The 17,500-nt window shown below is 48.7% G+C and overlaps 1 protein-coding gene across 1 annotated transcript in view; it reads right to left on the bottom strand.

Moving 5' to 3' along the window:
• LOC143288492 (unconventional myosin-XVIIIa-like) overlaps positions 1-17,500 on the bottom strand; it is a 195,818-nt gene that overhangs the window by 43,912 nt on the left and 134,406 nt on the right. The window contains exons 19-20 of the mRNA XM_076597058.1: positions 1,283-1,411; positions 38-181 (exon numbers count right to left, since the gene is read on the bottom strand). Of these exons, the coding sequence (XP_076453173.1) occupies positions 38-181; positions 1,283-1,411 (273 nt within the window). The remainder of the gene's footprint in view (positions 1-37; positions 182-1,282; positions 1,412-17,500) is intronic.

The following is a 17,500-nucleotide window of genomic DNA, read 5'->3' as shown; positions in this document are numbered from 1 at the left end:
ACATGCACATGACCACACTGCGGCCTGTTCCCCTGACCTGTGCCTCTAGAAGCTCCTCCTCAGTGCGGTGGACGTTGAGGATGGGCTTGACCTTGGTGTACAGCTTCCACCAGGGCCACTCCCGGATCAGCAGGTACTTGGTCACGTTGCGCTGGATGCACCGCACCGCCAGGTGCTGCACCTGTCAACCACAACCACCACCACCATCACGTTCACCACCACCATCACCAACACCACCCCAGGCAGTACGTATCTCTCTCTCTCTCTCTCTCTCTCTCAACCTCTCTCTCTCTCTCTCTCACTGTGGACAGGTTTGATGGCAATCAGAGTAATATACATCAGCCCCCCCACAACCCCACAAACCTACCCTCAAATCCTCAGGGGTTTTTTGTGGCTTAGGTAGCTCCCCGACCTCACCAACCTACCCTCAAATTCTCAGGGTTTTTTGTGCCCCAGGTAGCCCCCCAACCTACCCTCAAATTCTCAGGGGTTTTTGTGCCCCAGGTAGCCCCCCAACCTCACCAACCTACCCTCAAATTCTCAGGGCTTTTGTGTGCTCCAAGAAGCCCCCGAACCCCACCAAACTACCCTCAAATTCTCAGTCTTTTTGCGCACCAGGTAGGCAACCCTCTCACTAACCCCACCCCAACTACCTACCCTCAGGATGCCAGTCTTTTAGTGCACCAGGCAGCCCCACCCCCTCCCCCTTAACAGCCTACCCTGAGCTTCTCAGTACAGTCTTTTTTGCACCCAGGTAACCCCACCCCTCACTTCCCCACCAACCTACCCTGAGCTTCTCAGTCCTTTTGCATCCCAGGTAGCCCCCCCTCCCACCCCCCAGCCACACCCTCACCCCCGACCCCCATCTCCAAATCCCCCACCAACCTACCCTGAGCTTCTCAGTCTTTTTGCGCCCCAGGTAGCCCCCCCTCACACACCCCAACCATACCCTCACCCCTGACCCCCGTCACCAAATCCCCCACCAACCTACCCTGAGCTTCTCAGTCTTTTTGCGCCCCAGGTAGCCCCCCTCCCACCCCCCAACCACACCCTCACCCCCCGACCCCCGTCTCCAAATCCCCCACCAACCTACCCTGAGCTTCTCAGTCTTTTTGGGCCCCAGGTAGCCCCCCCTCCCACTCCCCAACCACACCCTCACCCCGACCCCCATCTCCAAATCCCCCACCAACCTACCCTGAGCTTCTCAGTCCTTTTGCATCCTAGGTAGCCCCCCTCATACCCTCACCCCCGACCCCCGTCTCCAAATCCCCCACCAACCTACCCTGAGCTTCTCAGTCTTTTTGCGCCCCAGGTAGCCGCGGCAGAGGGCCTGGAAGTGGGTCACGATGCCCGTCAGCTTCTCATCCCGCCCCGCCTCCAGCTGCGACAGCACACCTGGCCGAAAGAACACCTGCAACACACAAACACAGCCCACCTGTGTACAACCCGTCGCCTTTCACTGTGTGTGTGTGTGGGGGGGGGAGGGCGGGGGCGGGGAGGGGAGGGGGGCATGGGGGGTAAACAGACCAACAGAAACATCATTTTCACACACACACACACACACACACACACACACACACACACACACACACACAAGCTTCAAGAGAACCAGCTCTTTCCTGAAGCAGCACGCAACAACATCTGACGAAGCCAAAAGCAAAGACAGTCAACGAAAAGTATCCAGAAGGTATATACGTCTGTCAACTTGTACACAGCCTATCAAAGTGGACTTTTTCTACAAAATTTTGCCAGGAACAACACTTTTGTTGCCATGGGTTCTTTTACATGTGCTAAGTGCATGCTGCACACGGGACCTCGGTTTATCGTCTCCTCCGAATGACTAGTATCCAGACCACCACTCAAGGTCTAGTGGAGGGGGAGAAAATATCGGCGGCTGAGCCATGATTTGAACCATCGCGCTCAGATTCTCTTGCTTCCAAGGTGGACGCGTTACCTCTAGACCATCACTCCACCATTAACAATAAATAACTTATGATACTGACCAGCATGTGACGAGGAGATGCAAGAAAAACGACAATGTTCAGCATAACATGTTGGGTAGACACAACACAAACTCAACGGACATGAGAGCAATCTGTTAATGATGATAGACAAGTGAATTTGATAACTTTTTTTTTTTTTTTTTTTTTTTTGCACAGCTACAATCATTTTAACACACTCAGTACGGCCAGTCCTCTCTTCTCCTCTACGCAGACCCCTCGGATGTCCAGTGGGTGTCTCAATGACCCAACCTTTAGCTTCCGTCGTCAGAATTGTGGTATTCTTTGTCAACATTCACGTCTTCAGTATTAAGAGCCTTCCACTTGCAATATTTTGATGATGGTAATTGGGGTGAAACGTTGTTAGCGTCGTCTCTTTCGCCGTTCGTATGGAGCGAGTTAAAAGTGTATTCACACATATATATATCTTCATTCTTTAGCATGGAAAATGACGAAGTGTGGGAACAGAGGAGAAGAGCTCTACCATACCAGGCAAGAAAGGCTCCGCTCGATCACTGATCAAGACTGCCGCGTTTCCATCATACATGTATATAGTTGTACACATACAGACATATGCTTGCCAACACCTTTCTGTCTGTCCGGTCAGACACAACCCACCATGTTTCCTCCCCACCCCCCTTCTCAGTTCTTCTCTCAAGGCAACCCACTTCCTCCTTCCACACTCCATCCACTGGGACCATGTGTGTGTGTGTGTGTGTGTGTGTGTGTGTGTGTGTGTGTGTGTGTGTGGGTGTGTGTGTGTTGGGGTTGGGTAGGGGTGTGTGTGTGTTGGGGATTGGGGGGGGGGGGAGGGCTAGAGGGGGGCTGGTTGGGGGGTCGTGGGATAGTGCAGAAAAAAGCAGTGAGTGTCAAGATGCGTGATCTGGAGAGGAGGGTGATGTGGGGAGGTAGGGCCAAGAGTCTTTTGTTTTTGTTTTCAAGAACACACACACACACATACACACACACACACACACAAGAGAGAGAGAGAATGACACATACACACACACACACAATCTCTCTCTCTCTCTCTCTCTCTCTCTCTCTCACACACACACACACAATCACACACACACACACAACACCTTTCTCTCCCTCATCCCTACCCAATTTATTTCATAACCCCTCTCCTCATTCATCATAGCCCCACTCCCTCAGGGCACAATGCACAGCCCTCCCAAAGCTTGAAGGATGAATGGACAGACAAAGCAGCAGCCATCAGCGCTCAACCGAACTGGACATGTCCACCACTTCACAAGAAGAATACACACTATAAAGATTACGTTAACACACAGGGGGAAAGCCAACCAGACTGGACCCCCCACTACTGTCGGTAAACCATCTCTCTCTCTCTGCTTTCGCTCTTTCTCTCTCTCTCTCTGCAATTTGTCAATGGTCCATCTCACCCACTCTTTGATGTTACAAAGGCGTCACATTTTGATGTGTGTGCCCGCGCGCCACACACACACACACACACACACACACAATTTACCCTCTCCCTCTCTCTCTCCCCAATCTGTGTGTGTGTGTGTGTGTGTGTGTGTGTGAGTACGCGCGTGCATGTATGCATGTGTAAACGCGCGTGCGCCGAGTGTGTTTGTGTGCGCACGTGTGTGTGTGTGTATGCATACTACGTGCGTGCGTGCATGCATGTGTTTCTGTACAAGCGATCAGCATGTAAGATCAGAAACGCCACAGAGCTCCTCAGCAGATTCAAAGCGTGACTAAAAAAAAAAAAATAAATAAAAAGTAAGTCCTGGGCTTGATCCGTATCACACAGACTGAGAATGACTGACAACACTTACTGCTGCTGCTTCTCTCTCTCCACTATACCCCCCCCCCCCCTCTCTCTCTCTCACACCCCACTCCCCCCCCCCCACACCCCCCCCCCACTACCCCCCACTCCCGCCCCTCTCGTCTCTCCTTCATACGACGACCCCAAAGACGAAATGTACGCGACTCATCACATTCCTCAATGTATTATTTTTCCACGCAACCCAACAACCCAACTGGGGTCTCACATCAACCCACATCCCATAACCACCCACCCCCCCAAGGCCCTCCCCCCCCACACATACACCCCCCCTTTACCCACCCCCTTCCCTCCCTCATCCACCAAGTCAGAAAACTGCATACCACCACATACAGTACACACTTTAGGAACCTTCGTGTTGTGTGTGTGTGTGTGTGTGCGCGCGCGCGGGGGGGGGGGGGGGGGGGGGATTGGGGGGGGGGGGGGCTTTTGTGTGTGTGTGTGTGTGTGTGTGTGTGTGTGTGCGTGCGTGTGTGTGTGTGTGCGTGCGTGCGTGTGAGAGAAAGCCTGCCAAATAGAATAAACCAACTCATGATGCACGAGAGAGAGAGAAAGAGAGAGAGGGGGGGAGGGAGGGACAGAGAGAGAGACAGAGAGCGAGAGAGAGAGTGAGAGAGACAGAGACAGAGAGGAGGGAGAGAGAGAAGGGAGACAGAGGGAGAGATAGACAACAAGAGAGAAACACACACACACACGAGAGAGAGAGAGAGAGAGAGAGAGAGAGAGAGAGAGAGAGAGAGAAAGAGACAGACAGAGACAGAGAGTGACTATCTTCACACACACACACACACACACACACACACACAGAGACAGAGAGAGCAAACGAGAAAAGAAAAAGAAAAACAAAAGGAAAAAAGGGAAGATGCTATCAACACAACAACCAGTACCCACAACACACAAAAGAAACATCTGCATCAACCAATACCGCAGCAGCAGCAGCGCCCACATCATCAAGATGCCATGCCAGAAAGAAGACAAGACAAGATTTCCTCTTTCTCAGTCACTTGCCAGCAGGACCCGAGACCCAACCAACACTTCTGGCAGCGGCAGAAGAACCAACAACGCTTTATCCGCTGGAACAAATAAACTAATCACACGTTGTTGTTTTTTTTGTTTTGGTTTTTTTTTTTTTTTTGCCAGGCCAAATAAACCAATTATTTGCTTCTGCCATCTGAGAACACTTAGCTATTGTACAATTTTCTGTTTGTCTCTTCAGTGGATACACACACACACACACACACACACACACACACACACACACACACACACACCCCGAGGGAGGGAGGTGTATCATGAGTGCGAGTTTGCTCTTAGGAAAAAAACAACACGAAACGGAACACACACACACACACACACACACACACACACACACGCACACGCACGCACACACACACACATATATATATATATCCAGCCCTCAGAGAGAGGGGTGGGGGTGGATGGAAAGGGAAAGAGGGAGAGAGAGAGAGAGAGAGAGAGAGAGGGGGGGGGGCAGAGAGGAAGGAAGGTACGCAGAGGGAGAGACACACAGAGACAGATACAGAGTGAGACAGAGAGACAGAAACACACAGTGACAGAATGGGTTTACTGCCACTGACGATACTACTCTTTTGGCAAGGGAGACCATAATGACATGAACAGTCACGGCGACGAAAACGAAAACACAAACAAACAAACATTAAAAGAAAGCAGAAAAAGAAAAGAAAAAAAAAGGAAAAAACAAAAACAAAACCCCAAACAAGAGAGGCAAGGCCTTCAAGACTCGCTTGTGATACACTTAAAAAAAAAAAAAAAATCCAAGCTTTTTATGTATTGAGTATAATTTCAAAATGTAATGTTTAAGATGAGAAAGATCAGTTTAAAGCAAATTAACTCCCCTAGCATTAATTACAGGGTAATTTCCCTTTTTTACGATAGTACCAAAACGTTTGCAAAATAAATAAAACTTCCATGCTTAGCAAAAGAAGTTCCTGTTTGAACAAAAAATGATAATAATGACTGCTCTAGTTGTTGGGTCAGAATATCAGATCAAAGTGCCAAGTTTAGAGAATACAAAATATATATATATATATAACAGTAAATGCAGTTTGCATATTATTAGGCTTCGTTCTTTATTTTTTTTGTGCCCATCCCAGAGGTGCAATATTGTTTTAAACAAGATGACTGGAAAGAACTGAATTTTCCTATTTTTATGCCAAATTTGGTGTCAACTGACAAAGTAGTTGCAGAGAAAATGTCAATGTTAAAATTTACCACGGACACACAGACAGACAACCGAACACCGGGTTAAAACATAGACTCACTTTGTTTACACAAGTGAGTCAAAATAAAACACAAAAAACCCCAGCAAACCCGAACCAACGAACGATTAACACCGACGAGCACAGCCATCATGTTTACAACATGGCACGGTTGTAAACACATTTGAAGGCAAGAAGGACAATTACTCACACGCTCCAAAAAGACCCTTGACTGCCTGAGGACGTCAAACTTACGTTTGTAGTGATAGCTGACATCATCAAAAGAAGGGAAATAACTTTTGAAGGCTGCACGATTCACACATTTGATCTAGAGAGTGGACTATCTCCAAACCATTTTTTTTTTCAGTTTTTGGCCAATTGTTCTGGATATTGATATATGACTTGAAACTTCTCTTTCTAATGCCCTCCCCCGCCCCCCCAAGGGGGTTTAATAAAACACCCAGTTCACACTCATATGTATCTGTATTGGTTATCACATTTAGTACATGTCCATGCCTAACACAAGACAAATAAAGGGTCGCTGAAGCAAGGTATAGTCCTATATTATTAGCATCATAAATTAAGGGACCTAGCTATTTTTACCAGCAATTTTTGTGCATGCATAAAACAATAAAACAATATTATCATTAGCAGATGTTATGCTTTGTAACCCACCCACCCACCCCACCCCAAGTGGATTTCGACTCCTTATTTTGTATGTTGTTTTCCTCAATTTTGATGCGGATTCAGTCACTAAACGAACGTGCCAACATCTTGCTTTTTCCGTTTATAGTCACACAAACAATGAAAATGTAACGAAACATATATATATATATATATATATATATATATATATATAGAGAGAGAGAGAGATACACATATATATATATATATATAGAGAGAGAGAGAGAGAGAGAGAGGGTTGTTTGTTTTTTTTAAAGACAGAAGACAATGGGTATGGGTTTTCTTTTTTACCTGGAAGTCTCCCCCCCCCCACCCACCACCCACCTTCTACACCGGCAGTTTGAGGCCTCTGTAATGTGATCCTTATCTACCAATAACCAACAACCCATGCACTGCCTACTGGTAACCCACCGACCGTCCGGCCAACAACAACAACGACAACATTGATGAGACAGCTGTTGCTTGACGTGGAGGTAGAGAACGGTCCGGGGTCTCTGTGATGCTTCTGTTGTTTGTAGCACTCCCCGCCCCCACTGGCAATCCCCCCCCGCCCTCCAGACTCTTCTAAACTGTTCTGTCAGCCAGGAACAGGAACCACACTATTGTCATTCTGATTATTATGGTTATTACTATTATTGGCGGTGGTCATGAGGGTGAGGTCGGGGGGGTAGGGGTTATGAGGGTGAGGTGTACACCTATGGTGTGTGTGTGTGCGTGTGTGTGTGTGCACCTCTCCCCCCCCCCCCCCCCCCGCACCCCCCCTCTACAGCCCTCCCTGTTCGTGGGCAGCTCTTCTTCTTCTTCTTCGTTTGTGGGCTGCAACTCCCACGTTCACTCGTATGTATACGTAAGTAGGCTGTGGGCAGCAAGTTCCTATGTCCACTACGAGTGGGTTTTACGTGTATGGCTGTTTTTCTGTTTGTTTTCGGTCTTTTTTTTTTTCTTGTATTTAAAATTTTTTTTATTTTTATATAATTTCTTTTTAACTCCGCCATTTATTCAGCCAGGCATTATATGAACTGTGTTCGGTGGTATGCATATTGGGTGTGTTCATATTTCCATAATCCATGGAACTTTAACGAGCGTAACCGATGTTGTACATGAGCATGTACGCACGAAGTGATGATGTAATGGGAAATGAGCAACCCCCCCCCCCCCCACCCCCCACCCCGACACACACACACACTAATGCCCCCCCCCCCCCCCCCACTCCACCACCCTCCCTCGTGCAACAGCTGTTTGTTTACACGGACCATAAAATGTACCACTGACCAGTAGAAAGAAAATCGTTTATACACCGCGGTGTTAAAAAAAAAAAAAGACACACACACACACACACACACACACACGAGGCGGTGGGTGTGTCTGCCGGTGCAGGGCACGGAAATGACTCCCATGCACCGTTTTGACCCCAGACTGGAATCGCCCCACAGGAACACTGCCCTTGGAGATAGTTCAGAGCAGGCGTCCCCCCCCCCCCCGCCCCCCACACACTCACTCACTCATCTCTCTCTCTCTCGCACACACACACACACCACATTCCACCCCCCCCCCCCACACACACACACACAGCGGAAATGGAAACTGACCCACAAGCTGCCCATTCAGTCCCTATACTACCTACAGACGCCGGTGAGAGTGAGTGAGTGAGAGGGGAGTGGTGGTGGGGAGCAGTCTAACCCACGGACGCATCTTATATATATATATACTTCCGTGAGTCTAACCTCCTACCTACAATGTTGTCTTCCTCGAGGTAGACATAACACTGTCAGTCCGTGGCCCAGCTACAGCTTTTAGCGCTGACCACCCCAGCTGCCCCACAATCACCATCAGCGGCATGGGCACTGACAGGAACTGACCATCGCACCATGCAACCATCCATCCATCCACCACCCCTCTTCCTGGCCCTGGTCTCGTTCTCTCTCTCTGTGTTGGCCTCTCGACTTGCACCCGTGATACCTGGTTGAACTCACCTGATCACACACACACACACACACTCGCGCGCGCGCGCACACACACACACACACACACACTCACGCCTCTGGCCTTGTACCTGTGTACCTGGCTGTACGGACCTGACCACACGCCAAAAAAATGAACACCCACATAAACACACGCGCGCGCGAGCGAGCGCACACACACACACGCACACCATTCACAAATAAAAACTAACTTCACACACACACACACACACACACACACACCACCACCACCACCACCACCACCACCAACAACAACCACCACAGACAAACAAAAAGCACCCCCACCCCCACCACCACATTCTGACCCCTTACTGGGCCAATGGAAACTGACCAACCACTGCCAATTCTCCTCTGGACTACCAGTACATCAATCTCCTTCTCCAACTAACAACCATATATCTCCCCCGCCCTTCCTCCCGTCCCGCAACCCCTACTCCCCCTCACCCCAACGCCCCCCCCCCCCCCCGCAACCCCCCCCCCCCCCCACCACCACCACACACACACACACAGAAGCGGCAATAACCATGATCAGCGTCAGAAGCACTGCTGATAGGACTGACCGACCATGCAATACAAGCAACCTTCCACTTCAGTTCCTGACGTGTGCAGCTTCCTGGCTACTAGTAGGTAGGTACTTCTTCAGAAAGCCTGCCGACTGATTATACGAGTGGATATATATATCACTGCCCACTTTACCTGGGACAGCCACCAACACATGTATACACGTCTCCGCCCCCAACCCCCTTTCCCCCACCTGCCTCACCCTTGCCCCAGGCACCCACTGACCACACACCCCTCCCTCCCCAGCCCTTCCCCCTCCAACCCCCTAAAGCCGCCCCCCTCCTCTCCCACGCCCCTCGAAGCCTCTGCATTGCCAGCGTCCATGCCTGTTCTCGTTTATGGCTTGACCACAGGAAAGAGAATGTTGTTATAGATAAATTCAACCAACCGGACCGGGTTGAGGTTCTTTCCGTATCACACAGCTTCTTCACTTCGCCCGCTGTTAATAATTATGCTCTTGTTTGCCTTCTCCACCACCACCATCACCACCTCTTCTTCCCTCACCACCATCAGACGCACGCATACACGTTCGTACGTGCGCGCACACACACACACGCGCGCGCGCGCACACACACACACACACACACAAGTTTCAAGTTTTAATTATCCTTTCACTCCTATTGGAGTATGGAGGATTACTGCAAAATAAACATTTCATGCCCAGAACAAACATTTCCAAATTCACAACAATGTCACATAAAAGCTGAGAAAACACAAATGTCTTTTAACTCCAAAAGTATAACTAGGCAACATTTGCAAATCTAATCATCTTACTTACAGCTAAAATGACTTCTTTTTTTTTGTTTGCTTTTTTTTTGCCTCCTTTGAGCATATTACAAAAATTAAAAACCGATTTTGGAGACAAATATTTTTTAGGAACATATCTACTTCGTAACTGATCATAATTGGGACATTCCATTACACACACACACACACACACACACACACACACACACACACACACCGAGAGACAGACCAGGACACACACATACACACACACGCAAAGATCATACACGCAAACCAGACAACGTAGAAGCAGAAGAACCAAAGCCCATCAACATTGCAGTGCATACAGTAGCAAATACCGTCGTCACAAGACTTATCGCTACTGAACTGCTTGGCCCCCTGCCTGATGCTTGTAGGTGATGGGGGTACAGGGTATGGGGGTGTGGGGGATGGGGGGGGGGGGCACTGAGAGAAAGAGAGTCAAGGCAGGCTGATAGACAGAGACAGACAGCACTGACAGAAAGAACAGAATGGAACAGAAGAGAATAGAATAGACTAGACTGTCTTTATTACCAAATGTACCGGGGTCACAAGGAATATTGGGAGGGGAGGGGGGGGGGGGGCAGTACATAACAAGGTACGAACGTAAATCGAAAATCATACACAAACACAGATACAGTAGAAATTACGATACGCGCGATACATACAAGTGCATATCAATATAAAAACTTGTGCATACTCACACATGCACGCACTACACACACACACACACACACACACACACACACACACACACACACACATAGAGCACTGAGAGAGAGAGTCAAGACAGGCTGATAGACAGACACAGACAGACAGCACTGAGAGAAAGAGAGTCAAGGCAGGCTGACAGACACAGACAGACAGCACTGAGAGAAAGAGAGTCAAGACAGGCTGACAGACAGACACAGACAGACAGCACTGAGAGAAAGAGAGTCAAGGCAGGCTGATAGACAGACACAGACAGACAGCACTGACAGAAAGAGAGTCAAGACAGGCTGATAGACAGACACAGACAGACAGCACTGAGAGAAAGAGAGTCAAGGCAGGCTGATAGACAGAGACAGACAGCATTGAGAGAAAGAGAGTCAAGGCAGGCTGATAGACAGACACAGACAGCATTGAGAGAAAGAGAGTCAAGACAGGCTGATAGACAGACACAGACAGACAGCACTGAGAGAGAGAGAGTCAAGACAGGCTGACAGACAGACACAGACAGACAGACAGCACTGAGAGAAAGAGAGTCAAGACAGGCTGATAGACAGACACAGACAGACAGCACTGAGAGAAAGAGAGTCAAGGCAGGCTGATAGACAGACACAGACAGACAGCACTGAGAGAAAGAGAGTCAAGACAGGCTGATAGACAGACACAGACAGACAGCACTGAGAGAAAGAGAGTCAAGACAGGCTGATAGACAGACACAGACAGACAGCACTGAGAGAAAGAGAGTCAAGGCAGGCTGATAGACAGAGACAGACAGCACTGAGAGAAAGAGAGTCAAGACAGGCTGATAGACAGACACAGACAGCACTGAGAGAAAGAGAGTCAAGACAGGCTGATAGACAGACACAGACAGACAGCACTGAGAGAGAGAGAGTCAAGACAGGCTGATAGACAGACACAGACAGACAGCACTGAGAGAAAGAGAGTCAAGACAGGCTGATAGACAGACACAGACAGACAGACAGCACTGAGAGAGAGAGAGTCAAGACAGCCTGATAGACAGACACAGACAGACAGCACTGAGAGAAAGAGAGTCAAGACAGGCTGATAGACAGACACAGACAGACAGCACTGAGAGAAAGAGAGTCAAGACAGGCTGATAGACAGACACAGACAGACAGCACTGAGAGAAAGAGAGTCAAGACAGGCTGATAGACAGACACAGACAGACAGCACTGAGAGAAAGAGAGTCAAGACAGGCTGATAGACAGACACAGACAGACAGCACTGAGAGAAAGAGAGTCAAGACAGGCTGATAGACAGACACAGACAGACAGCACTGAGAGAAAGAGAGTCAAGGCAGGCTGATAGACAGACACAGACAGACAGCACTGAGAGAAAGAGAGTCAAGACAGGCTGACAGACACAGACAGACACAGACAGACAGCACTGAGAGAAAGAGAGTCAAGACAGGCTGATAGACAGACACAGACAGCACTGAGAGAAAGAGAGTCAAGACAGGCTGATAGACACAGACAGACAGCACTGAGAGAAAGACAGTCAAGACAGGCTGATAGACAGACACAGACAGACAGCACTGAGAGAGAGAGAGTCAAGACAGGCTGATAGACAGACACAGACAGACAGCACTGAGAGAAAGAGAGTCAAGACAGGCTGATAGACAGACACAGACAGCACTGAGAGAAAGAGAGTCAAGACAGGCTGATAGACAGACACAGACAGACAGCACTGAGAGAAAGACAGTCAAGACAGGCTGATAGACAGACACAGACAGCACTGAGAGAAAGAGAGTCAAGACAGGCTGATAGACAGACAGACACAGACAGACAGCACTGAGAGAAAGACAGTCAAGACAGGCTGATAGACAGACACAGACAGACAGCACTGAGAGAAAGAGAGTCAAGACAGGCTGATAGACACAGACAGACAGCACTGAGAGAAAGAGAGTCAAGGCAGGCTGATAGACAGACACAGACAGACAGCACTGACAGAAAGAGAGTCAAGACAGGCTGATAGACAGACACAGACAGACAGCACTGAGAGAAAGAGAGTCAAGACAGGCTGATAGACAGACACAGACAGACAGCACTGAGAGAAAGAGAGTCAAGACAGGCTGATAGACAGACACACAGACAGACAGCACTGAGAGAAAGAGAGTCAAGACAGGCTGATAGACAGACACACAGACAGACAGCACTGAGAGAAAGAGAGTCAAGACAGGCTGATAGACAGACACACAGACAGACAGCACTGAGAGAAAGAGAGTCAAGGCAGGCTGATAGACAGACACAGACAGACAGACAGCACTGAGAGAGAGAGAGTCAAGACAGGCTGATAGACAGACACACAGACAGACAGCACTGAGAGAAAGAGAGTCAAGGCAGGCTGATAGACAGACACACAGACAGACAGCACTGAGAGAAAGAGAGTCAAGACAGGCTGACAGACAGACACAGACAGACAGCACTGAGAGAAAGAGAGTCAAGACAGGCTGACAGACAGACACAGACAGACAGTGCACTGAGAGAAAGAGAGTCAAGACAGGCTGATAGACAGACACAGACAGACAGCACTGAGAGAAAGAGAGTCAAGACAGGCTGATAGACAGACAGAGACAGACAGACAGCACTGAGAGAGAGAGAGTCAAGACAGGCTGACAGACAGCCACAGACAGACAGCACTGAGAGAAAGAGAGTCAAGACAGGCTGATAGACAGACACAGACAGACAGACAGCACTGAGAGAAAGAGAGTCAAGACAGGCTGATAGACAGACAGCCACAGACAGACAGCACTGAGAGAAAGAGAGTCAAGACAGGCTGATAGACAGACAGACACAGACAGACAGCACTGAGAGAAAGAGAGTCAAGACAGGCTGATAGACAGACAGCCACAGACAGACAGCACTGAGAGAAAGAGAGTCAAGACAGGCTGATAGACAGACAGACACAGACAGACAGCACTGAGAGAGAGAGAGTCAAGACAGGCTGACAGACAGCCACAGACAGACAGCACTGAGAGAAAGAGAGTCAGGACAGGCTGATAGACAGACACAGACAGACAGACAGCACTGAGAGAAAGAGAGTCAAGACAGGCTGATAGACAGACAGCCACAGACAGACAGCACTGAGAGAAAGAGAGTCAAGACAGGCTGATAGACAGACAGACACAGACAGACAGCACTGAGAGAAAGAGAGTCAGGACAGGCTGATAGACAGACACAGACAGACAGACAGCACTGAGAGAAAGAGAGTCAAGACAGGCTGATAGACAGACAGCCACAGACAGACAGCACTGAGAGAAAGAGAGTCAAGACAGGCTGATAGACAGACAGACACAGACAGACAGCACTGAGAGAAAGAGAGTCAAGACAGGCTGATAGACAGACAGCCACAGACAGACAGCACTGAGAGAAAGAGAGTCAAGACAGGCTGATAGACAGACACAGACAGACAGACAGCACTGAGAGAAAGAGAGTCAAGACAGGCTGATAGACAGACAGAGACAGACAGACAGCACTGAGAGAAAGAGAGTCAAGACAGGCTGATAGACAGAGACAGACAGACAGCACTGAGAGAGAGAGAGTCAAGACAGGCTGATAGACAGACACAGACAGACAGCACTGAGAGAAAGAGAGTCAAGACAGGCTGATAGACAGAGACAGACAGACAGCACTGAGAGAAAGAGAGTCAAGGCAGGCTGATAGACAGACACAGACAGACAGCACTGAGAGAAAGAGAGTCAAGACAGGCTGATAGACAGACACAGACAGACAGACAGCACTGAGAGAGAGAGAGTCAAGACAGGCTGACAGACAGACAGACAGCACTGAGAGAGAGAGAGTCAAGACAGGCTGACAGACAGACACAGACAGACAGCACTGAGAGAGAGAGAGTCAAGACAGGCTGACAGACAGACAGACAGCACTGAGAGAAAGAGAGTCAAGACAGGCTGATAGACAGAGACAGATAGACAGCACTGAGAGAAAGAGAGTCAAGACAGGCTGATAGACAGACAGACACAGACAGACAGCACTGAGAGAGAGAGAGTCAAGACAGGCTGATAGACAGACACAGACAGACAGACAGCACTGAGAGAAAGAGAGTCAAGACAGGCTGACAGACAGACACAGACAGACAGCACTGAGAGAAAGAGAGTCAAGACAGGCTGATAGACAGACACAGACAGACAGCACTGAGAGAAAGAGAGTCAAGACAGGCTGACAGACAGACAGACAGCACTGAGAGAAAGAACAGAATGGAACAGAAGAGAATAGAATAGAATAGACTGTCTTTATTACCAAATGTACCGGGGTCACAAGGAATATTGGGAGGGGAGGGTAGGGGAGGGGGGGGGGGACAGTACATAACAAGGTACGAACGTAAATCGAAAATCATACACAAACACAGATACAGTAGAAATTAGGATACATACAAGTGTATATCAATATAAAAACTTGTGCATACTCACACATGCACGCACTGCACACACACACACACACACACACACACACACATATGAGAGAGTCAAGACAGGCTGATAGACAGACACAGACAGACAGCACTGAGAGAAAGAGAGTCAAGACAGGCTGATAGACAGACACAGACAGACAGCACTGAGAGAAAGAGAGTCAAGACAGGCTGATAGACAGACACAGACAGACAGCACTGAGAGAAAGAGAGTCAAGACAGGCTGACAGACAGACACAGACAGACAGCACTGAGAGAAAGAGAGTCAAGACAGGCTGATAGACAGACACAGACAGCACTGAGAGAGAGAGAGTCAAGACAGGCTGATAGACAGACACAGACAGACAGCACTGAGAGAAAGAGAGTCAAGACAGGCTGATAGACAGACACAGACAGCACTGAGAGAGAGAGAGTCAAGACAGGCTGATAGACAGACACAGACAGCACTGAGAGAAAGAGAGTCAAGACAGGCTGATAGACAGACACAGACAGCACTGAGAGAGAGAGAGTCAAGACAGGCTGATAGACAGACACAGACAGACAGCACTGAGAGAAAGAGAGTCAAGGCAGGCTGATAGACAGACACAGACAGACAGCACTGAGAGAAAGAGAGTCAAGACAGGCTGATAGACAGACACAGACAGACAGTGCACTGAGAGAAAGAGAGTCAAGACAGGCTGATAGACAGACAGACAGCACTGAGAGAAAGAGAGTCAAGACAGGCTGATAGACAGACACAGACAGACAGCACTGAGAGAGAGAGAGTCAAGACAGGCTGATAGACAGAGACAGACAGCACTGAGAGAGAAAGAGTCAAGACAGGCTGATAGACAGACACAGACAGCACTGAGAGAAAGAGAGTCAAGACAGGCTGATAGACAGACACAGACAGACAGCACTGAGAGAAAGAGAGTCAAGACAGGCTGACAGACAGAGACAGAGAGAGTTACAGTAAGGAAGGGAGGGGCAGGAGAAAAAGAAAGAGATAGAGAGAGGGGAGAGAGGGGGGGGCACAGAGAGAGAGAGAGAGAGTGGGAAAAGGAGGGAGACAGAAAGGAGGAGAGAGAGAGACAGACAGACAGACAGAGAGAGAGAGAGAAAGGGAGGGAGGGAGAGAGAGAGAGACAGAGAGAGACAGAGACAGAGAGAGAGGCAGCAGCTTAATACTGTACGACTCTGTGTGTGTGTGTGTGTGTGTGTGTGTGTGTGTGTGAGTGTGTGTGTGTGAGGATTTATGGCATGATGAGTGCCAGCCACCACCACAACAATATAGCACCACCACCAGCAGCAGAAAGACAGTACCAGCCCACTGACAGACACACACACACAGACAGACAGACTGACAGACAAGCACAGAGTGGCAGAAGAGGGCCCGAAAGGGCAAGATGAGGACATTCCATATGGGCTCAGCCTTAGCCCCAGCCTCCCCCCGCCCCCACAAGCTCCCAGCCTGTCTGTCTGGCAGCCGATTAGTGTTGTGAGTGAGTGGCCTGCCGCTGCCATTATTATCCGCAACTTGTCCAAGCAGGAATGTTCCTGAAGGGTTGGAGAGAGGGAGGGAGGGGGAGAGAGAGAAATTTAAAGAGAAACAGAGAGAGAGAGAGAGTGGGGTGGAGGTGGAAGGGAGAAGGATGAGTGGAAGAGATAGATGGATGAGAGGGGGGGGGGGAGATAGTGGATGAGAGAGAGAGAGAGGGGGGAGGGGGAGGGGGGGGGGAGTGAGACTCGAAGAACTGAAAAGAAGAAAGAGCGAGAGATACAGAGACAGACATACAAAGGTACGGATAGATAGATATATAGATAGATCTTTTTTTTTTAAACATGTTTTTAATTTCCATTTTTATGACATTGACAACTGACACAAATACGTGTAAAAGAAAGGGAGAGAAAAAAAGACAAAACGGATGAAAACACGATGAAAGCAAAATATAATGACACATGTAAAAGTATTCCAACCAATACAAATGTGAATAAGTGTATATATAGATTTACCATGTTTATACGTCATCAAATACGAGATAAGATGTCCATGCCACTCAAAATGTCTCAGATAGATAGATCTTGGAGAGAGAGAGAGAGGGGGGGGGAGAGGGAGGGAGGGAGGAGAGAGAGGGAGAGGGAGGGAGGGAGGGAGAGAGAACGAACGAACGAACGAAATGTTTTATTCAAATAAAGGCCATAGCCCCTTACTGAAGAGGTGTGACACATGTACATTGAAATATAGGAATCATAACAGTCATACTGAATACAACAGTAACATACTTTGTATACCATAAATTGCTCACAATCAAAGTCTAACTA

The sequence above is a fragment of the Babylonia areolata genome, chromosome 12 (assembly GCF_041734735.1).
Source record: "Babylonia areolata isolate BAREFJ2019XMU chromosome 12, ASM4173473v1, whole genome shotgun sequence".
Classification (NCBI taxonomy): domain Eukaryota; kingdom Metazoa; phylum Mollusca; class Gastropoda; order Neogastropoda; family Buccinidae; genus Babylonia; species Babylonia areolata.
This window is presented reverse-complemented; position numbering and strand designations above follow the sequence as displayed.